This window comes from Rhipicephalus sanguineus, chromosome 1 (genome assembly GCF_013339695.2).
Source record: "Rhipicephalus sanguineus isolate Rsan-2018 chromosome 1, BIME_Rsan_1.4, whole genome shotgun sequence".
Lineage (NCBI taxonomy): Eukaryota > Metazoa > Arthropoda > Arachnida > Ixodida > Ixodidae > Rhipicephalus > Rhipicephalus sanguineus.
In genome coordinates this window covers 117,441,403-117,465,580 of record NC_051176.1, presented here as the reverse complement: position 1 = coordinate 117,465,580, position 24,178 = coordinate 117,441,403, and the positions used below count along the sequence as shown (strand labels likewise).

General features: G+C 44.3%; 1 protein-coding gene across 1 annotated transcript; it reads right to left on the bottom strand.

Annotated features, from left to right (window-relative positions):
- Nucleotides 1-8,298: 8,298 nt before the first annotated feature.
- On the bottom strand, nucleotides 8,299-13,916 carry LOC119396570 (bis(5'-nucleosyl)-tetraphosphatase PrpE [asymmetrical]). The gene is made up of 2 exons (XM_037663839.2): nucleotides 13,263-13,916; nucleotides 8,299-8,818 (listed from the first exon to the last, which is right to left on the bottom strand). The coding sequence occupies exons 1-2, from the start codon at nucleotides 13,644-13,646 to the stop codon at nucleotides 8,315-8,317; spliced, it is 888 nt and encodes a 295-aa protein (XP_037519767.1). The 5' UTR covers nucleotides 13,647-13,916; the 3' UTR covers nucleotides 8,299-8,314.
- Nucleotides 13,917-24,178: the final 10,262 nt, after the last annotated feature.

Here is a 24,178-nt window from a genome sequence, read left to right as displayed (position 1 = left end):
AACCCCAGATATTATTATTATCTATTGCACAGTAGAAGAGTAACTTTATTGATAAGGGTTTGGAGTAAAGGTGCATTGAAATTTTGGGGGAAAGCTAGGAATTTCTTTTTTAACTAAGCTTTAGGAGCAATTACTGAATCCTCATTTTCCCTGTTTTCATTCTTTATACAAGGTCCGTAGTCTTCCTCCAGTGTAATTACTGGACACGGTATCTTGTTTATATTTGGTGAAAATAGTATTTATGTAATGGGGATGTATATGCAAAGTTAGAAAAAGGCAATTAAAACTTTTGCAGTAACGTATTCAAGTGTTCTGGAACGCTTTTGTATTTTATAAATGATGCATTATTTAACATGCTGTCCTTAGACAACTATTTACCATCAAGATTAAATTTGGTGAAAATGGGGCAGCATTGTGACCAATGAGCATGTGAAGTTGCATGCATGGGGACATGAGTTGGGGGATATTTTCCGTATCTTATGGCCAAACACGATAAAAATACAGACTTGTTTATCACGCTGATCTCAAATTGCGATATTTTTTTTTCTTGTAGGTAAATTAGTTGATGAGAATGACAGAGCTGCCACTCTTGTTTCTGGAGACAGCAGGAAAAAGCAGAAAGTAAATATCATGAAGTGGAGTGCTGCAAGCTATCTTCAAATCGATCCAGAATTAGTCATTCTGTAGAGATGATCAAAGTTCAGTGTTTTTGCTATGACTACCAAAAAATTTTTAAAATCACTGACGATTACGATACTGCCTAATGCGAATTCCGAGTGCAGCTTCATGTTGGCACACGACCAACTGTGTTTGAAGTTTTGGCTTTCCACAAGGTATCGACTACGCCATAAATCATAATTTTTGTGAAGTAGGACGGCATCCACTGCACCATTATTCATCTTTCTGCAGATAAGTGAGGTACCCGCTACACATTTGAAAGGTATTATGTGCATTTTGTTGATGCTGCATGTGGCTGATGACGATGAAGAATTATGGCTGAGCACTTAGCAGTGGGTGGGAAGCATTAAACCACACACTCGTTGCACAATTAGCATTGTGCGAGGACTGGTTGTTATTTTACTCTTCAGCCACGCTGCGACGACAACGGCGACGCCGCTCAACGCAGGAACGGGCGCCTAAGAGCTACGCTCTGAAATCGAGATGAAAATTTTAAAATATATATGACGACGATGATGATGAAAGAACTTTATAAAGTCCAGCGAAGCTGATTCGAGGTGGGCCTCAGCAAAGCCTTTCATTCTTGCAGAATTCGTGTAGTGCGGTGTTGGAATTCGGAGTACATATTTGCGTGTACATATTTATTTTGTTTTTTTTTTTAAACATGGTAAAACTACTCCTGTTAGCGACTTAAAAAGTCGTGTTCAAAAATGTGTGACAAGCAACTGCTCAAAAAGGCTGATTTGCTGCTACAAAGTGAGGCTTTAGCTGCTCCAGATGCTGCGCCAAAGTGGTTTCAGTCGATCACATCACTGGCTTGTACATATCACAACCCTGGCTCCATCTCGTTACTTCCATCACACACACACACACAAATGCACAAAGACGTGACCTTTCTTTTTTAGGTTTGGTGATCCCATGCCACTGATTTACCAAAGGGAAGGTGTTCTCCCAAGTAGCTTGAAACTTTGTTCTGCCAAGAAGTGGGCTGGAAGTGTGCTTTTACCGATTTTACCAATAGGTACCAAGCCACAGCAATCCTTTGCTTCCCACAGCAAGGTCATGGATTTGTTAAGGTTGCATTCTGAAGAGGCCAATAAGTGCTAATGTGCCAGCAAAATGGTGTCTGGAAATACCAGAGAAAAAAACGTATGGCAGCTCCACTACTCTGAAACCTGAGGAAGTATGTAGCATAAGCACCCCACTGCTCCGTTTACCAAAGCGTCGATGATGCCAATATTTGAGGTAAGCATGTAGGATTTCCCTGGCACGAGTAGAACCTTGTTAGGGAGATTTGCAAACTCTGTGTGCGACATGTACGCTACTTTTTGCTGCGCTTTATCAACTTCCTGCTTGTTACGGCAGTAGATACACGTCGTCTGCAGCGAGTTCGGTCAGATTGTTTCCCCATCACATGTAGCTACGCAGCGCCCGCAAAGCGCAGTGGCATTCGCTTGCTCAGCGAGGCGGTGGCGCCCTCTCTTGTGGGTCACCGGAGTCACTCGCATGTTTCCGAAACGTTTTTAACGATTTTAAGGTAATTCTTGTCATTACTTGGTTATTTATCTCAACTATAAATATTTTTAGACCTTGTTCGTTAATTTTAAACCAGTTTTGAGCATTGTTAGTCTGGTTATGGCCTGTATTGAGCGCATTACTGTGAGCGTGATCACGCCAAATGAAATGTATGGATGGATGACAAACCAAGCTCTTATAGTGCTCCACACATAAAAAAAGAAAGGAGACAGGGACGATCACAAGGCACTGTGTTTAGATCTGTATGCTAATTTAAAGAGGCTATGAAACACTTTTCTAAGTAATCATCGAATGAGTATCGGAGTTTATCGCCTCACAAATCGATTGCCACGAAAATTTCTCGATTCCATCAAGAATGAACAATGTTATAGGGGTTTGTCCAGCGCCTTAAGCGCTTTCTGTCTTCTCTCATCATGACGAGCGTGCTGGAAGCTACACAGGGAGGGATGGCACAGGGGAAAGAGGTTACGCCAGCGCGCATAATGACCTTGAGCGCACATAATGAAATGCAATCGTTCTCTCTCGTTGCGATTCCTGCGCACGAGCGCAACTCACTTGTAATGTAAGCAGGCTATGGGAGCGCAGTGTTGAGACATGGCAGTACTCCGTGGCAAGAAGCACATCTGATATAAACGCTGCTCTTGATTTAAGCCGGCTATTGGCCATTACCATGCTACCCAGTGTTCCGAAGTCAAGCAGCAGGCACTGGCAACTCTGAAGCGAGTGAGGACTGGTCTCTATATGAAAAGAGGGCGCCTGAGAAAATGGCAACTTAGCGCTTCGCACGTAAGTTCTCCTTGCCGCGCACGACTGCAAGATTTGGCCGAGATGTTTATCGCAATGTCTGCTATCCGCAGGATGTGTTTTCTCACCAAGCCCGAGAAGTGGTTCATGACCCCTTTATTGGACAAAACCTTTGCACACGCAGAGGCCTATGGACACTTTTTCCATGAGACACAATTGCAAATGTTCTCTGTAAAATTTTCATATTTTTGCATGCAACATTATGGAAGCACTTTGGTAGGATTTCTAGATTCCCAAGGCCCAGTAGGAGCCACAGAAAAAAAAAAAGGTTTGTTCAGACACTTGGGATGGCTTCCTGTAGCTCAGAAAGCAAGAAGAAAATCTTGAACACTGTTCTGTACTTTCAGTCATTCTGCCCAATACAGGGGTTTTTACCAGCTGCCACAGAGCTGCCATAGCAAATGTATCGCGCCTGCTTCTCTGCTACACTTGCGTTGAAAAGTCGGCACATATTCAGAACATGCTTGAAATTAAAAACAACTTATGCTTTTTCATTGCTCATTAAATCTTTTTTTCAGAGTTTTATGTAGATTCTGTAGTCATAATTAATACAAAATGATCAACCAGACGGCATCTTTGAGGCAGGCTCAATGTTCATGAAGCGCTGTGAAACAATTTTTGCAGCAACTGAGTGAGATTGCAAATGCTTGTTGTAAAAATTTAGATTTTTAGGTAACACTTACAGAAGCCCCCTAGTGGGAAGTATTCTTCCCCTAGACCATTAGGTGTGCCAAGAAGAAAATAAGGTTGTTTCTATAAGTTTTTGCGTCAGTAGTTTTAAAAAGATTGTGACGCATCTGCGAAATTGCGACATAGTTCTGTAGTTGTCTACATAATTAATTGACCAATAAGTCAATTAATCATGCAGTATTTAATTACGTGCATTGCAGTCACTCTATGTGGCAAACACACAAGCATGTGGCACAAGTCAACTGTCTGCAGCAGGTAAATTGTGGAAGGTGGCACTAGTTCCTTTCTGTACCTGCTTCTGCCATGAGGACATTTCTGCTAGCAGGTCTGGCCAGAGTGCAAGCCAGGCACCTGCTTTTTCGTTTTAACTATGCGGGCTAGTAAACATATAAACTGGTGATGAGCAACAACCATCTCATCTCACTGTGGCATATTACATGCTGTGGCAGAGTCGTCTTGACTAATTTTGGGGCCATATTGCTGCTCGCAGTCTCGTGCACTCAGTTTGTCACTTGCCTGATTGTGACAAACTTGCTTCATTTTCATTCTTGCCATTTTATCATAGAATCATTTAGCTGGTCTTAAGACAATTTCACTGCAACTCCAGGAGAAACAGGCATATGAAAGAAAGCAGTAGGAGTGGTAGTCAGCACTGTCAGCTGCTTCACATTCCAGCAGCTAGACTGTGCCTATATCTGTCATCCCTTCATCTCAGCTCACATACATCGTTCAAAGGTGCAAAGAAAAGTATTTGATGACATCAAAAGCAAATGCTACAGATTGTTAATTTTCCCAGCATGTAGCTTTACAAGTTCACTGTTAGAACTGTATCTGAAATCACTGTCCAGCAAAAAAAAAGAGAGAGAAAAAGCTTTGGCTATGACGTTTTCAAACGTGGCTTTACCACCACTGAGAAAAGTGTTTCACCAAATATGCAGTTTCACATTATCAGTTTTCTATCTAGATATCTGGCAATGTATAAATAAGAATCCCCTTGAAATCTTTTTCATCATTCTGAACTTGTTCAAAACCCTGTGACATTTTCTATTCAAAGGACTGGTACTAGCCAAAGCAATATTTGGCATATTTTTTTGGGGGCATATTTTTTGGCACACAGGTAACGCTATGGCAGGTTTGTATACCAAGCATTCAGAAGGGATATGCAAAGTGCATTCTATAACACAAAATGAAATAAGATGCCGACTCAAAAGACTCTTGAATAGTTTATATAAATATTAAGTTGGTGTTTCTTATACTCAATGACTACTACACCGGCGAAATGTGGTGTTTGTATTCATCTTAACAACAATGCAGCAGCAGTGGATGCTGTGGGATACTTTTTCATGCTGAGCATAGCGACCATATACAGAATTACTTTTGCGCCTCCATGCAGGTGGCTATAAAAAAAAAACTGCACGAAGAAAATTCCAGTATATGTTAAGACACTGGACAAAAATTTTGGCCTCACGTTTTTTTTGCTGCAATGTGTTGCTGGGGGCCTGCTGGTCATAACATGGCACATCGTTTGCCGCAGCACACGACAGATAATTAATTACAGGCTCCTCATTACCGACCAGTGTCAAATTCGGTTTCAAAAACGACAAGCCCCCGGGTGCATCTATCACCACCTAGCGGGTGCAGCGCTCGATCGCGTAAGCACACAGAACTGTGACGCATTTCCGTGCGGTTCGCGAGCAGCCGCCCAGAAGTAGGCTGCTGGAGCGAACGCGGCAAAAAAAAAAGGCGTCTATGACGTCATCATAACTTGTTGCAGCGTAGGGGGTCACCAAGGGTCACCTCTGAGGGTGTCAATAGCCCGAGGGTGTCGATCGCTCACGCAAACTTCAAACTTCAAAATCCATTTAAAATACCTTCCAAGTTATATTCGCTGTTGATATTCTGCAGATGATATACGCATGTTCACAGGAATCGATCCCGCAGGCTATCTCGGCCGCGAAATTTTGTCAGTACCCCTTTAAAGAAAGTAGGTACTAGTCTCAAGAAGCGTACGGGGGGGGGCTAGTTGGTAAGACGTGGAAAACATAAAACTGCGCCTACATACAGGACACAAGAAGAAAGAGGCTGTTGTGGGAAAGAGGCATTATCCAAATAAATCATTTGTTAGTCTGCGCTGGTCCCATCCACTTCTTTCTTCTTGTGTCCTGTACGTAGGCACAGTTTTATGTTTTTCAGCTGCTAAACATTGTCTAAATTTTTTTTGTCCACCCCTAACAAGTTAAGAAGAATCTATAAGAAAAAAGAAGATAAAATAATAGAGAAAAAAAGATTATAGTAGGTGCCTTCATGCATGCCTTAATGTCAGGTTAAAAGAACACGAACAATTATTGCACACCAGAGGGTGTACACATTTAGCACAGCATATTAATAGATGTGAGTGTGAACCAAAATTTCAGGAGGCTTCTATTTTGAGGGGCGACGAAAATGACTTGCAAGACAATTGACAAAACATGGCGATCGTTATATCAGTGAAATGTTGGTGGCACTGTATGACTGGAAATTTCAGTTTTTTAATAATAACATTTAATACAGTTCTTTTTTTCTTTTTTTTTGGGGGGGGGGAGGGAGGGGGGATTGTTGTTATGACAGTCTTTTCTCTTTTATGCATATGCAGGAAATTTGTGGCTTATTGCCTTATACTATTCTGTTATTCAGTCAAATAAAGATCCAGCTGCGAGTTCAGTGTTGTTGTTTGTGGTCCTTTTCGGGGTGGGGGGGGGGGGTACTGCTGTGTAAACTACTTGTAACTACCGTGTAAACAGTGTTATGACTGGCAGTCGGTGGTGTCGCGCTGACCATGAGAATCGGCGGGCGAGGCGTTCTCACACTGCTAGAACACCTGCATCTTTCCTGGAAACGGCGTTCCCGGGACGGCAAAGCCGGAGACAATGGGCCACCTGGGCTTGACTTGGTATGCTGCCGAAATGACATGACCTGTATCTTTAGACAGGAGTCGCCGCAGACCCTTTTCTGCCCTTCGGGGAAGAACTGGAGGAGCAAGCACGTTCTGCCCTTCGGGGAAAAGAAGAGTACGAGGAACAACGAGCCCGAGGAACCTGTCGCCTTGCTTCCCCCACAAGCGTGCCGTTGACCACCTGACCCTTGTTGTTTCAAAAGTGCAACGACCCTCAGCGACAGTGAAACGGACTGTGTCATGGTGGGTGGGGTCGTGTGTGTGATTGGTGGTCATCAAGAAGGAGGAGCCAGCCGGAGGGGTTAAAACGACGGTGCTGAGTGAGAAATGGGGCTCTGAGCCCTCGGACCTTGTCACGATGTAATTGAGTGTACGAAAAGTGTCAGTAAACTTGTTATTGTTTTCCCATCTTGCTAGCATCAGTTCCTCAACCCGGAGACTCGACTACGCTACCAAACGGAGTCCGGGTACGACGCTGCCCTATCGTAGCAACAACCTGGTTGCCGAGGAGGGACGGATCCAAATACCCAGGCACGACAACTGGTGGCAGCGGTGGGATGGATACAAATACCCAGGCACGACAACAGTTAAACTACTCCAGACAGGAAAACAGGATGCTACATCTGGCAATACTGTGCAGTTGCTATGGGATCCATGCAGAAAGCTACGATGTTAGGGTAGATTGCTGGTTTTTTATTCATCAAAACTATAGTGAATGTACAGTTGTGAGCAAGCAGGAACACCGAAATTACCTTTCAAAGATCATAGTGGCTAAATGCAGTTAGCAAGCGCAAAAGTGTTCATGACACTAAATGTTCAAGCAGAAAGGTATCTCTTGCAATTCAGTATGTCACATTTATATCAATGCATTACAAGTAATCATTGCATAAACATGAATTTGGTGTTCCGGCTCATATTGGTCATGATAGTACCCAACTATGAACAATGTTGTTGACATATTCTTTTCGGCATTCTCAAGCACCACAAATCCATCAGAATGTTAACTTTTTTTGTTTCAAGTTCACTTTGCTCAATTCATTATTTTAAAGTTTCAAATAGTTGTCCACTGTAGTCCATGCTTACAATATTGAATCACTTGGTGCCCTCGTCAGAAACATGCTACAGGAAACTGTGCTGCTCATGCTACCAGTAACAGGAATCTTGTTTTTCACAATTACTGCAAAAAGTGGTTTCCTCAAGTTCTTTTTAGAAACACAACCTTTTAAGGTAATGAGATCCTACTTCGTTTTTCTTTGGCACAAGTTACCACAGCTTTTATTTACCACCGTCAAACAAAAATTTTCCACATTATGGTGATGAAGCACAAACAAAGGCACTTTGAGTAACCTTGCAGTTGGTAAGAATAAGAAAGCCACGACAAAACATCTCAACCCTTTCTTTCTTTCTTTTACATCCTATAATAAAAATATCACAAAGCTGCCATCATCACAGCTCTTCTGAGACACGAATGAGGAATGCCTTATGTGCAGCTATTTCCCAACCGAAAGAGCTCAGGAGGCCACAGAATAAGCAAGCTCCTGCAATATGACTAGTCTTGTACAGACATGTGGTTGTCACCACATGTCAGCAGACTTCCCCCTTTGCTGCACAATCAGTCTTTACATGAAGAGCACTTGGTTTCAGGCACTAATGAGGCAAAAGAAAGAAAGTCAGTCACTTCCGCTTGTCCCTAGGCCTCTGGTGGGTGCATTTGGCATTCACTGACACCAGTTCACCAGCCCTATCTCCAGTGATGAATATGCCTGTAAGTGCATTGCCATAGACACACCCAGTGTCAAGTCCCGTACAGTGGCGCCACTTCTGGAGCTTGCGTTTGGCATCGTGGCCAAAGATGACATGATGCGGCCCATTCCACACCTGGCCCCACGGTTCAGCATGTTCTTCATCCTTGCAGGTGGCCCTGATGCCACCCTTCTCCCAGAAATCATTAATAATGACATTTCGCATGGTGACCATGTCCACCAGCGATGTGCCCAGTCCTTGGTCAGGAACAAGACCGGCATGCACAATGACAGTGTTGAGGCTTGGCATAATCAGAGTGTAGGGAAGCTCCTCGAGGTAACGAATTTGGGGCACTGTGAGCTGTTTAATCCAATTATTCTCCGCAGGAAGAGCATACATTGGGTTGCGTGAGGCATAGTACTCCTTGAGCACCACCTGTGTCAAAGATAAAAAGAATGGATTGTTGTAGGGCAAAAGAATTTTTCCATGAATGCAATAACAGACAATGCTAGTGAATCTGTTGATAAACAGCAGCAGTTCTTGTAAGTCAACAAGTGTTTGCAGCGCCATCTGTATGTGGCAGTATGTGCAACTAAACACCCCAACACCATATATTACCGTCGCTGCCCTTCGAATGAACGAAAGATGGGGTATTTTAAGGGCTCGTTTTTTGTTAGACACAACCTTAAAGGACCCCTGACACCAAAATTGAAACCTCAAGATGTTTGTGTTGTTTGATTGTCCTGTATATGGGGGCACTTCTGACCGATTATTGGTGCCAGACGTTAGCTTTAATATGTCTTAATTTAGTTTTAAAGTAAGCATGAGTACTCATCTGAGTTCACAGCACCTCGCAACATCGCCACTGGTACTATGACATAGATTGAGGCCCTGTGTGACGTTCCATGAGTAAAGCGAGTATTGTCGACGTCAGAGAAGACTTGCGGGGCGCGCACAATCGACGTAGTTCTGGCTACTTCGACCAGGAACGGTTTTTTGTTTTCTTGGGGGGGGGGGGCACCCGCACCGTTTTATTCTTTACCGGGCACGGGGCCCCGATTTGAAAACTGCACTTTCAACGACACCAAACATTGAGTGCACGTGATCTTAGGCTCTTCCCCGCTATTGGGCGCTAGTTTCTTATGGTATTTAGGCAGGCATTTCGAACTGATGCAAAATTGTTCTCAATTAACGATGCTAGCACTAATTATACGATGCGTTAGAGCATTTACGATTCAATTTCGAGATTACCAGACACAAAGCTACAAATTACAGTAAAAAAAGTCGCAAACAAAACTTTCGCTGTCAGGGGTCCTTTAATGAAAAATCAACACACAATGAAGCCAAGGAAGGTATAGGGGACATTATTTGCAGTCTTTTAACTCTATTCATATAAATGTGAAGAAATTAGTGGACGAAATTACAACTTGCCGCTGGCAGGGACCGAACCTGCAACCTTCAAATGCGCCCGATGCTCTACCAATCAAGCTACAGCGGCAGTCGTCCTCCTGTCCACTTTATCAGGTATTTCTGTGCGTGTAAACCTGGGAGTGTTAGTCAGCACTGCTTGTAGCCATGACGGTGAGTATGGAACGCTCTTTTGTTGCCAGCTGGCTTCTCCTAGCACGTGATCTCTTCACGAGCTGGCAGCTGACCAATAAACTCTCGCATACTACCTAAGCCGTCACATAATAAGCCCTCGCACACTACCTGAAGGCATCAAGTCTGGAAGTCACCACTACCTGATGGCATCAAGTGTGGAACAGTTGATGCCTTTAGGTTGTGTGTGAGGGCTTATTGGTCAGCTGGCAAAAAAGTGTTCCACACTCGCCTTCATAGCACGGCTGTGTTTACGAGTGCGTTTGCTGTAGCTATCTTCAAGAAGTTAAACTGATGTTTATGTAAAAACAAAGATCATTGTTTCTAATCTGCCAACGGGCTGATTTTCTTCACGTCCTGACAAATCTTGCAGATGTTACATGGGCTCAGAACAGCACGTGATTGGAAACAAAACGAAATTAAATGCAAAATTACAAAATAAAAGTCCTGGTGATATTGCGAATGCAGTCACTTGAGCAGTGCTGCCTGCAGTCATTAGCACTAGACAATGTGTTGAAGATAAGATTTACTGTGCTTTTCAAAACATTAAAGATTTCATTTCTTAAATCCAGGACTGAGCCACAGTGAAACGGAGTGCATTGAACACAAACCAAATCCGTGATCTTTTTCAATTTGACACCCTGCTTATCACAAATGTGCTAGTTTCATCTCTTGTGCAACTTTTGTTACAAACTTATAACGAGGTTCAACAGCAATTGGAAAACTCTTAATCGATCGATATTGTGCATTTTGGATTTACGTGCCATTTACAAAGTTTTGTTGATTTAAAAATCAACAAAGCTAACTTAAATATAGAGCTGCTGCCACTTAAAACTTTATGTTTAAAATAAGAGCGAATTCACTACAAAAAGATAGTAAAAATGTCCCGATATCAAAAGATTAAAAAAAACAACAGCTGCTAGAAGTCATGTGGAACCTGGAGTGTTGGGAACCAGTGTGGCACCTAAGAATTATCTCTGCAATAAAGCAGTGCTCTCAGTACACTGAAAATCTCCGAGGCCATGTCCCTAGATTTGCATAATTTCTGCTAGCAATTTAAAGTGTGCGAATAAATTTTTTTTTTCATTATCAGCCATGCGGCTTTGCAAACAATACTGCAATAGTATATGCCACTCACTTCCCATACAGGAAGAGTGAAATTTTCTTCCAGTTGGCATTTAAAATGTGTTCAGGTTGAATATATGCTAGCTGCAGATGTGTATTTTTTTATACCAGTGTCATTTCATGCTGCATACAAGCTACCATATCACTGCAGCAGAACCACATGCTCATCTGTAGGATCACATTACAACATGTATGTAATACTCACTTGCAAAGACTGCACTCGCAAAGCCTGCACTTGCAAAGCCTGCATGTAACACTCACATGCAAAAGTGCTCTAGGGTATGCACAGGCCCTCATCAAAAAATTTATTTAATTTGGCTGTTATACAGATGATATCCTGACTTTCTGATAGCAAAAGAATGAAACCATCAATCCTGCAAGAGTCTTCAGTTTTGGTTGTCTTGGTAAGCAGAAAAACGGGTGTGATGTCTTATTGCACGACCAAAATATGCATTTTCTGATCTCATTTTCTTAATATCACTGCAGCCATTGACAAAACACCGTCCTCACACATCCACAGAGAACAAGACGCATACTAACAGGTACCTACCAGGACAAAATACATCAGTGAAACTTCAGTAGCCCTATAGAACTAGAAGGCCACATCCATCTCTGCACCACTTGAAAGTGCAATCGGCACTTTGATGAAGGTGGGACTTCAAGAGGAATTGGCACCACTGAATTATACTGTCAAACCTTAGTTGATGCTTCTAACAAATGTGTCCATTTGTGGTGATGACAAACATGACACAAAGAAAATTACTGACCATATTATACTGCAGAAGCCTATGCTCCTAGTAAGTCTCTCTCAATGTGTAGAGATTTTTAAAAGCTAAGAGCTAAAGGAAACAAATTTTAAGCTCATCAGTACGTTTGTTATAGTAATTTATATTCATAAAAGTATTAGTGATATGGCAGAGCATTGGTATGTCCAGTCTGGACTTGTATGCTGTAAAGCAGTGAACAATTTGTAGCAGACAATGCAGACTTTGGGCAGCCTTTTTGTTACGTTTATAGCTCACAAGTTCGTAGATATTCATAAACACTGAAAATGCCCCAACACACCACAAAGCAAAGGTTACTGGAAGTGCACACAAACTGTGTTTTGAGGATAGTGCAAACGGAGATACAGGGATGGGAGTTTCTTGGTAAGAATTATTTATAGTTAATCGAGAAGCTCATAATTTGTCTAGCTTTAATGATGATGACAAAATGTTTAAAATTAATGGGTGCCAGTGGCATAGCCATGGGGGTGGTTTGAGGTGTTAAACGCCCCATGAAATTTATACATTTCACAAGTGTGTGTGTGTGTACATATATATACACACACACTAACATACATAAAGGGGCTTGGATGCCTGAATTCAACACGGAGATCTGCTTTCCTTATTCTGGCAACCTTAAAAATTCTTCCTCAATTACTTGTGCTCAAATCTGACATGGCAATGCAATGCATTTTGCTCTCCAGCTTTTATGAGCACATATTCGGTATCAATACTCCTCTCGTTCGTCTCATGAGTTCGGCCATCTGGATGGATTCTCTTAAACACCTGTCCATTAAATTCCTGCTGGTTTATTTATTTTTGTGCTATACATCTATCATGAGGTCTAAACAACGAAAAAATACAAATAAATAAACAACGGCTGAACACTCTGCTGACAAACTTTGCCATTTACTTAGTTGCATGCAGGTTACAGTGGTTTTTCATTTTCGCGGGAACCTGAAATCAAGTGTGCGATATTAAGGTAAAATACCTAACCTTAGTTGATGCTTCTAACAAATGTGTCCATTTGTGGTGATGAAAAACATGACACAGAAAATTACTGACCATATTATACTGCAGTGAAGTGGTTTTCTAGCAATTAGTATGAACACGCTATACCGCTCGAATGAAAAGTGACTATGCGAAGAGGCAGCTTGTATTCATTTTCTGTCACACGGGATCCTCATTGAGGTGCATGGAACCTTTCCAGCGCATCTAAGGTCAAGGTATGCTTGAATGTGCAATGCTTGAAATACAGCTTGGAAGTAAGCATGCTTAAAAATGGCGCGCAGCATCGGTGTGCGACAGGGTCACCGTGCCTGAACTCAATCGCCATTTAGTTAGATGTCTGCACAAACACACGAAAAGGATGGCGACATAAAACGACGTACCTCGTCGTGATTGCCACGGACGGAGTGACATGAGGAACGGTTGTTCATCAGAAACTCGAGAACATCTTCACTTCTGGGTCCCTTGTTGACGAGATCGCCAACAAACAACTTGAGCGTGTCGTTATCTCTGGCCTTAGCCACAGCAAGGAGATCCATGAGCTCCTCGTAGCAACCATGCACGTCTCCGACGACGAAGACTTGTTTAAAAGACTCAATATAGTCCGGAGTGAGAGTTTTGTGGATCTCGGGAGGCAAGGGAAAACCGAATGGGTGCTTACGGCTGACCGGTTCTCGCAAGTAGGAATTCACCGTGTACAAGATCACGGATATTAACGCTCCCATTCTTGAATGACTTCTCAGCGAATTTTTGAAGAAACCGCTCATTCACCGACGCAGATCGCAAAGCTTACATGCGGTCTCGCATATGCCCGGCGCTACCTTCGATACAGCGGGCTCATGCACAGAACGCTCTTGCATAAGCAAGCACACGCCCCTACATTTTTAAGCGACCTGGCCTCACACCTCTAACCTCAGAACAGAGACCGGGAGATGACAAGGCGGAGGAATGGAGGGTTTGTTTAGAGGGCACTGCTTTCCTAACATGGGTACACACCAGGTACTCACACACGCCAGCTACAGCTCTACAGCCACTACAGCTGCTAGAGCCCAAGGCAAGGTGCCCAAGGAGGTTAAAATAAAATTTGATGGAGTGGAGGAGGCGCCCCACAGCTGAAGCCGCGCGCCGCCATCTTACCATAGGCAGAAAGCGGGCCTTTCGCAACGCGTGCCGCAGCGGTCGCATAGATGTTCCAGCTGATCATCTGGCGTGGTGGCGTCCGGGCGTTGTTGGGTACATCGTGCATTGCGTACGGCTATATAAATCGAGCGAAAAGGTACTCTGGGACGAAGTTTCAGTTGTAAGCAGAACATTTCAATGCTTGATGAAAACTTCTGGAACACATGCCGACAGCTCGCAATATCTGTCTCTAATTTCACGTACGACGGTCATTCTTTTTTTCGTAACCGGTTTCTTAAGGACCCAAATGTTCGAAGCACGTCGGGGCAGGCTGTTTGAAGGAAAGTCTGGAAGCCAAAAGACGGCGCGCTCACATATGTTTAGAGGCACTTCTCGCCGAATTGTTTCGACCGGACTAGGCTGCGACCTCTGTCGAACGCGGGAGTTTTCCGACTGTGCTTGACGCATTTGTAAAACACTTGCAAAACCCAGTGATACACATTCTTGTGCTTGTTGATACCACTGGTGCGGAGCACGAATCGGAAAAGGACGCATCGTTTGCTTTTGAATGTATAAATAGGCGACTCTCTAGATTTCGTTATCGGTTGCCCTGGGTAGCTCGCAACGGCGAGGTTAAGTGGTTAAGTAACGTCATTTGGGCAATACACAAGGAGCTGTTTTTTTCTTACATTCGTGTCTTTTTTTATTTGTATTTGCTTTATGCAGTGCAGCGAGTAAAACCAGTACGTCTAAACTGTGCAATGCCCGTCCAGCTGCAAATAAAGCGACCGAACCGAGGCCCCGGGGTACTCCGGCCTTTATATGTGTTCAAATTGAAAAAAGGTTGTTGAAGATCTGTTGCATCACCTACACGGCATTACAAAGGAATGCTTCATGTTTCCCAAGGAGAGATAAAATAGCTCAAGATTAAAATTCTGCAGCAGAGAAATTGCAGACTGACCGAAAATAGCGAGGCTCGACCCTAAAGCGATAACAAAGGAGATCGAGGACCAAAAGCTTATATGTCTGAGTATATGGGGATCATGCAACCCCTCCACAGGGCACGAAAAGACTGCACGTATCCATCCGAGCTGCGGGCGTTTGTGTTAACGCTGTACTTCTTTTCTCCATCAGCTACGCTCGAAGTTTAATCGAGCACTGTCACCAGAGTGCACTATATATAATGCTCGTTGGCTTCATGAGACGGATGCCACTTGGGCGTTTTTAATTGAATCATTGACAGGATAAGAGAGAGCCGAGCCAACGAAATAGTATCGAAAAGCGATATATCTATTGAAATAGTGTCGACTGCAAGCTGAATGCCCATATTTGAGGCACGTCCATGCAAAGGCTTTGGAGGTTTTCAAGGCATATCCTTGAGTGTGGTGCTTTGGACACCCACATTTATATTCCGCTCAAATAAAGTGGCCTAATTCACATATGCATAAGATTCTGTCACACGACGAATGAAATAAACAGGGAAATCAGTGCCGAGAAGTGAGGTGTGCTCTTACGAGGATGATTATTTTTAAAAACCAGTGATACAGACCCTTCTTCGGTGTGCATGATTGCAAGGGAACGCCAAAAGAAACAGAATAAAACTGACTGCATTCTTATCTGCCATTTGGCTTTGTATTCTTGTCAACTTCTCCCTTATTGCTCGCCATAACCGTCAAAAACCACGGCGGAGAGACGCGGTCTGCGCGGCGGGCGCGCTTTGGCTCATGTTTCTTGCCTATGGCAAGATGGCCGCCGCGCGCGCGGGCCGGCTTCACTGCGGTTCATTGGGAAGTATAGGCGGCCTCCGCTCCAGCAAGCTTTATTTAAACCCTCTTGCTAGAGCCACTAGAGCTAGAAACATAAACTCCCTAAACTAGAGTGTATACTAGAAGAAACTAGAGTACACTCTATCTAAACCCTCAAACCATGATGATGATGATGATGATCGATGATGATGATAATTGCCCTATTCTTTTCAATGGCGATCAAACGGAAACCCTGATCTGGCACAAAAATAATCTTCGCTCCGCTGGGAGGCGGCACTCACCAGCGACAAGCTGACCGACCAACTTTGGGCCGTCCGGCAAGCCGAGGATGCCGCCCGGGTGCAAGGGCTTCAAGCCGTCACCTGACGCCATCATCGACGGAGAGTGGGACGGGACAGGGGTTAATCCCCTCTTCCCCCCGCCTCGTCCGGACTTTTAATAAAGTTTATTCACTCACTCGTTGTTTCCACTGCTTCCCACTGCGGTTGCTCTTACGACTCCCGGATCGTTCCTCCTCTGACTCCTGCGGCGTAGTCGTAGCCGTAGCGGGTAGCGGAAGTGTTCTGCGGTAGCGGCCGCAGGTGGGGCGGTGGTGAAGACCTGTGTAATGCTTGGCAGTGGAGCACATGTGATCTATGCTTTCTACCTCCAGGGCAAAACGTTACTGCACTATACCTAGTCTAGTAACGTTGCTCCAGGGTGCATGTTGTGTCGAGGTTGGGAATTGTATACCTCTCCCGCAGCAGTCGGGTTCGCAGCATACCGCATCTGGCCCGCATAGAAGGCCGCTTCCCTATGAGTTCTCTAACAGCGGCTCTTTCTCGATCGCTTGTTTTGCCTTACTGTAGAGACTCAATTAAAGCGGGCTTCCCTGCTGCTGTCGTCCGCCAGCTGACACTTTCGCCCTCTTAACAGCTTCCCGGACCTTCGTCCTCCTGTCCCGCTGAGGTTTCTCCGTGAGTCGGCATGGTGCGACCCCGTACCGCTAAATCAGGCGTTTTGTGCGTAGCACGCTGGTAATGATGCGCTTTAGGTGGATCTATTTTATACACCTCACGCGCCTAACGCCCGTCTGGTAGTTCGCTCAGTCGTCGCTCATAGGCGAGTTTCGCAACTGCCTTCCGAACATCGATCAAAGGAAGGCCAGTCCACCTCGCCCTGCACGTACCACTTCGTTTGTTATGCCCCTGTGGACCCCTAGTGCTTCCCTCTAACCAGGGCCGTAGGCATGATTTCCAGCATACCCAGCACCATGATTTCCAGCACACCCAGCATTATTTACACTATTGGCAGCGAGATCGAGCAGAGTCGGCACCTATAGCGGCGAGCGGACGAAACCACGTGGTGTGGATGGCTACTTGCGTCGTCTGCTAGCAACACCGTGTTCGCATGTGTGCGTACGTCATGCACGTCCTCAGATTACAGCTTATTCCGTTGTGCTCGCAGTATCAAATGCTTGTACGTATGTCTACTAGTGATGCAGAACTGGGTGTGTCCAGATAAGATCGAACACGAGGTCCCGGTCGCCATTCCCGATTGTGATGAAACTTACTGTAGATCTAGGCATTACACCCAGAACAATGGTTTCGCAGTTAGTTTTGCGAAAAAAAAATTTTGTTCGCCTGAAAAAAATATATAAATTTTGTCCGCAAAAAACGCCTTTCGTCCAATTTCGCGATTTCTGAATTTTGAGCGCACCTAGGGAAAAAAACGGTGCACTTCTTCGCCACAATATTTGTTCCCCTTAAAGAAGAAGTGAAATACAATCTTATGAGTCTATTATTTCCTTTGCTTGTCGAAGCACTTTTGAAGAAAAAAATCACAAACTTGGCAAATCGCACAAAATACCTCTATTTCAGGAATTTATTGCTGCAAGCAAGTTAAAGTGAGGATAATGAAAATCGGTACATATTAACTTTGATACCTTCGCTCTCTTTTAAAATAATTTGCGTGGTTTTATCGCGCTCCGTTTTACTCGATAATTGGGCTGAAACGTAAGTGATTTACCAAAAACGCCGAACTTTGAAAATGATTTTCTCAAAAAGGCCATTTTTAATTTTTTTTAAAGTCCCTCTGATTGAAGTCAAGGACGTCATCTACCATTGTGCAGAAAAAAACGTTGCATTATTTTGGTTGCTAACAAGTTATAGTGCGTCAAATGTGACCATGCCAGCCTAGCGGCCGCGTCGTTCGTTATGGGCTGAAACTCGGATATAAGTTGCTAAAAATACTTGTACGTGACATAATCACAAATCAGCAGCTCCACACCAACAAATGCGCAGCCCGGTGTCATGGTTAAGCAAGCTTTGTCTTGGGATCAGCCGCTTGACAAACCCGCAGCAGCGGCCGCTCGATGCTGCGGGCACTCACATGAGTACCGCTTCGACTGCGGATGAGGCCCGCTTGCGCGCCAAACTACGCTCAGAGGACAAACGAGAGAAGGAATGCATCACTGTGAAAGTTAAAGGCCGTTAAGTGCCAACAAATCTCATAATGTGCAACGAAAACTCTGCCGGCCACCCTGTATACGAAGTGCCTCTCGTCGGGGAGGATACCAGAATCTTGGAAGAATGCCAACATCATCTTGATCCATAAGAAAGGGGACGTCGAGGACCTGAAAAATTACAGGCCCGTAAGCTTGCTGTCCGTTGTCTACAAGCTATTTACAAAAGTAATTGCTAACAGAATTAATACGACTAGAGTTCAATCAACCAAGGGACCAGGCAGGATTTCGTACAGGATTCTCAACAATAGACCATATTGATACTATCAATCAGGTGATAGAGAAATGCGCGGAATACAACCAACCCCTATACATAGCCTTCATAGATTACGAGAAGGCATTTGATTCGGTGGAGACATCAGCAGTCATGCAGGCACTGCGGAATCAAGGAATCGACGAAGCCTATATAAACATAATGGAAGAAATCTACAGCGGATCCACAGCCACTATAGTCCTCCATAAAGAAAGCGACAGAATCCCAATAAAGAAGGGCGTACGGCAGGGAGACACGATCTCTCCAATGTTATTCACCGCGTGTTTACAGGAGGTTTTCAGGGCCCTACATTGGGAAGAGTTAGGGATAAGAGTTAATGGAGAGTATCTCAGTAACCTACGATTCGCTGATGACATTGCATTGATGAGTAACGCGGGAGACGAATTACAGCTCATGATTACTGAACTGGATACGGAAAGTAGAAGAGTAGGTCTGAAAATTAATATGCATAAAACTAAAGTAATGTGGAACAATCTCGGCAGAGAACAGCGCTTTGCGATAGGTGGCGAGACACTGGAAGTTGTAAAGGAGTACGTCTACTTAGGACAGGTAGTAACCGCGGAGCCGAACCATGAGAGTGAAATAACTAGAAGAATAAGGATGGGTTGGGGCTCATTCGGCAAGCATTATCAAATCATGAATGGTAATCTACCACTATCCCTCGAGAGGAAGGTATATAACAGCTGCATCTTACCGGTACTTACCTACGGAGCAGAAACCTGGAGACTTACAAAGAGGGTTCAACTTAAATTGAGGACGACGCAGCGAGCGATGGAAAGGAAAATGATAGGTGTAACCTTAAGAGACAGGAAGAGAGCAGAGTGGGTCAGGGAACAAACGGGGGTTAAGGACATCATAGTTGAAATCAAGAAGAAGAAATGGATATGGGCCGGGCACGTAGCACGTCGGCAGGATAACCGGTGGTCATTAAGGGTAACTGACTGGATTCCGAGAGATGGCAAACGCGTGAGGGGGAGACAGAAAATTAGGTGGGTAGATGAGATTAAGAAGTTTGCAGGTATAACGTGGCAGCAGAAAGCACAGGACCGGGTTGATTGGCGGAACATGGGAGAGGCCTTTGCCCTGCAGTGGGCGTAGACAGGCTGATGATGATGATGATGATGTACTCTAATAAGTGAGTACATGCCCGTGTCGGTATGGCACTAGGTCTAACCATCGTACCGTCCTTTCGCCAAAATCATTTCAATGTGGGTACCACTTTCTCGTTGAAGCACATCATACAGTGCATTCGGCGTCGTCCTAAACGAAAAAAAAGTACTAAATATCGAGGTGTGAATGCAGAATTTTAGCGACTCCATCTCGTGATGTGTTGGCGATTTGGAAATCCTTGTGATACCGCAGCATGAACTAGCGTCTGCAGAGTATGGTTAGCGGTCAAAAAGACCTGAAGCCACGAATTTCAACAGCAGTACGCGTATTCATACAGACAGAAAAGCAGAGTGCACAGAAATCTGCTTCATCTAATTACGCAGAAATACAGCCTTTCTTTCTTTGTAGCCGCCAGAGCGAGAAGTAAATACTTCATTGGCTCAGTCGTGCAACACTGTTTATGTTGTGGTATAGGCAAAACACAATTTCAATACGTGCAAATAAAGCAAGAAAACAACATCGAGCACAGTGCAAAACACGAATGTGACCAAAGCAGGCCCGTAGCCAGGAATCTTTTTCGGGGGGGGGGGGGGGGGGGGGCACCTGCTGAAAACCTTGACTTTTCGAGAAAAACACCTGTTTTCATTATTAATTTTTGGTAAGAACACCTACTTCACCGAAATTACGGGGGGGGGGGGGGGGGGGGGGTCTAGGGCTCCCCCTTCCCCCCCGGTTACGGGCCTGGACCGAAGGTCAGTACCCCATTGGTTGGCAGACTGCACTTCTCTCACACGTAATAGGTACGTTAGGACGGTTTCGTGCATGGGCGTATACATGCCATTACGCTGTAGTCAACGCGCTTAATTTATTCGCCGACAATCGACTCAAACCGAACGCCTATCCACACAAACGCGGCTATCGAGAGTGCTGCAACCTATAGCCCGATCTCGCAGCGAATATCCACCATCATTTCCAGCATCCACTATGGCAGGTTTTCCAATAGGGGAGTGCACCTCCACCAATTTGTTAAGGCGTTTATGTGATTTGACGGCACTCAGCGGCAACACGCAATGGCGATAGTCAAGGCGGAACCACAGACTCAGTTACTTTGCTACAATATATATATATATATATATATATATATATATATATATATATATATATATATATATATATATATATATATATATATATATATATATATATATATATATATATATATATATATATATATATAAAAGATCGCCTAGCAGCAATCTTTTCACCGCAAAACCGGGCCTCAGCGGCTCTGCAACGCGCAGATCGTGGATTGTTGGAACGCGGTGCGAGCTAGTATACCGAAGAATAAACGCAGGATTTCTAGATATATCGGTCAAGATCCACTTTCGCGGTCGTATTATCCAATTTCGGGCAAAAATGTGATCGTATTAAACGCATGAAAATGTAGTATTTCCAAGGGATGTTGGCCGGGAATAAAAACAAAAACGTATTAGGCTGAAAAACGTATTATGCAGAATCGTATCAACAAGATTCCGCTGTATATATATATATAATATATAGCTCAGTTGGTAGAGCATCGGACGCGTTATTCGAAGGTCGCAGGTTCGGTCCCTGCCCGCGGCAAGCTATCTTTTCGTCCACTTTTCGTTCTTCACAATTACCTTACATTTATTACTAAAAACATCCCCTATACTTTCCTTGGCATTATTGTCTGTTAGTTCTCATTAATATTGTGTATAACAAAGAAAACGAGCCCTTGAAATTAACACTTATTTCCTTCTTTATATATATATGGGTCATTCCATGCTAAATCATCCAGCGTTTTTCCCACCATCACAATTATGACTGAAAAAATTTCCACGTTTTTCTTGAAGTTCGAAACTCGTTCTGCTCGTTTATTTCTGTGGCCAAAAATTTTCCCGCCTGTTTGTGAGAGTGTAGCTTTGCGCCGACTGAGCTGAAGGGCATCAAACAACATTTTTTTTCAAAGGACTTTTATGGGATGCACTCGATAAAATGGTATTTCCGGCAAGCTAATGAAGTGATGTAACTGTAAAAATAATGACTTATTTATGTATATCGATTCTTCGAGGGCTTTTCGCACGAGCAAAATTGAATAAAGTTGCAACGTTTGATATTTTTTTTTCAGAAACAAGGCAAACTCAAAGGGTAGAAATGAATTATGTACTGGTGGCCTGTTCGACATACTACAAAAGAAAAATAATTCAGTCGCTGAAGGTGTAGCAGATCGTCTGAAAAAAAAATTGCGAATTTCACTTTTTTTTGAGAAAAGCTCTGTATTCAGCATCAAAAAACTTGCCTTTGTGGTCGGACTAAAAATATGCACGATACTTCATTTGAAAGGTCTATGTATTAGCTGAACATTGGCAAAGTTACAAAAGGGTATTGTTTTTTTAACTTGAGAAATATTTTTTTGAAATGTTGTATCTCCACCAGCTTTTCGCCGACGTAACTCAAGCGGCATGAAGCACTCACAACGGCAATCTTCAGTCCATGCCCACTGACCTGGGATGCAGACGTCAAACATGGTACTGTCTATAAAGCAATGGAAAAGGAAATGGGGTTATTTTTGTATCAAAACTTTAGATATGTGCCAGTCAGGCCCGTAGTTTGGGGGGGGGGGGGTCCTCGCCCCCCCCCCCCCCCGAAATTTTGATGCAGGGTTTGTTTTACCGAAAATAAATCATGAAGATAGCCGTTTTTCTGTAATAGCCAAGGCCTTCAGCAAGTGCCCAGGGGCTAATGGCTGCCTAACCACGAAGCCGCCCACCCAATACCTTGGTCTTGAAGTAGTTCACTCACTCACTCATCGTAATATGAACTCCCCTCTACCTTTGATTAGATCGACAGATATGCGTCTTCACCGGTCGCTGTTCCGCGCGGCATATCTCTCGTGACTTTTCTAACCTCACCTATATTTACATATGGAACTTCAGTGCCTTGCTCTGCTTTGATTTCATTTGATGGATGACTTATCTGTGAACTGTACTGTCTCGAGTAGTTTTCTTCTCTATGTCATTGAAATAGCTACTAACCGTGTCCTGCTTGTCTTTAGTGCGTGAACTTTGGCCCTTCCTCTGCAGGGTGTCCTTGCTGCTGTTTTTATGATGATTCCTTTTTTACCGCCATTTCAGTGTGCCTTGATTGCATATAACGACATTCAAGATCTTTGAACACGGGGTGTCGCTGGCGTCAACGTTTCGACAAGTGTCTTGTCTTCTTCAGTTCTGCCTTGAAAAAGACAAGTTCGCTTGTCGAACCGTTGACTCCTGCGACACCACGTGGTCAAGAATTTTTCATCTCTTCAGGCTTCCATCTTCTCCTGAACTTCTGCCCTGTTTTGATTGCATAAATACGAACAGCAGGACCGGTAGCAATCGTATACCCGCTGCTATCAAGCCCTAATTAGATACAGACCGCTCGCCAGAATGCCCTTGTTTGTAACCATCCCCGCGCCTGGCGGCGAGTGACGTATGCCGGAGGTTCCCGAATGATCATGAATGATTGTCACTTCATCGGACAGGGCCGCGTGCCGTCGTTGTTCTGAGCTAAGAGATTTGCCGAAGCTACGCACAGAGAGCGATTTTTCTGAGGTGTCGTCAGGTGCATAGGCGTGCGCAGGGTTCTCCTTTAGGGGGGCCCAAGTAGCACCGCAGCTCCCCTGCCGTTGGTCGAGTCCGAAAGAAAACGATCGAGCTCCGCAATGGAGGCAAAAATAAAATGCAAGCGATGACATGCTGCAAGCAAAGGCCTGCCATTGTCTCTGCATTTCCGGGGAAAACGTGGGAAGTAAACAGATCTTCAAGAAAGGGTAAATAGACAACCACCCATTTGTAGCACGAAGCCACAAGGATTTCTCAGAAATAAAGCCTCTTAGTTGCCGAAAAATTCGTCCTGGTCCGGGGATCGAACCCGGGACCAACGCCTATCCGGGGCGGTCGCTCTACCAATTGAGCTAACCAGGAAGCTAGCAATTGGCAGCGCGAGGGCGAATTCATCGACAACTCGAAGCAACTGGACACATATTGCAAATCAGTTCTGCGGAATCCCGCAAGGTAAACAGATCTTTGAATGCAACATCAGGGCCCGGGTCTTTACCCGCCATTATTTCCAAAACACAAATATAGCCATAACCCCGCGCATTAAAAATGATTTAAAAGGTCCGACTGTGTAAAGGTGTGGGGCCGAATTGGCGCCCCCCTTCATATGATTTGAGGGGGCGGGGGGACCTGCCCCCCCCCCCCCCCCCCGTGCGCACGCCTGGTCAGGTGACACCAGAGGTGCTAAATTTAACGATTTGTGAGGTTTTACGTGCTATATAACCGGCCTTTGATTGTGAGGCACGCCGTAGTGGGGGATCCGAATGAATCTTGACCACCCACATAGTGCACCTAAATTTACTCACCTAAATAGTGCCCCTAAATCCCCATGGGTGTTACTGCTTTTTGCCCCCATTGATCGAAATGCGGCCGCCGTAGCCGGGAATCGAACCGGCGTCATTGAGCC

What these genes read in the sequence shown, in the direction of transcription:
- LOC119396570 (XM_037663839.2), bottom strand. Translation starts at nt 13,646, where the DNA reads ATGAGCGGTTTCTTCAAAAATTCGCTGAGAAGTCATTCAAGAATGGGA. An exon ending in TCCGTGGCAATCACGACGAG is followed by an intron (nt 8,819 to 13,262) that starts GTACGTCGTTTT and finishes TCTTTGACACAG; the next exon opens with GTGGTGCTCAAGGAGTACTA.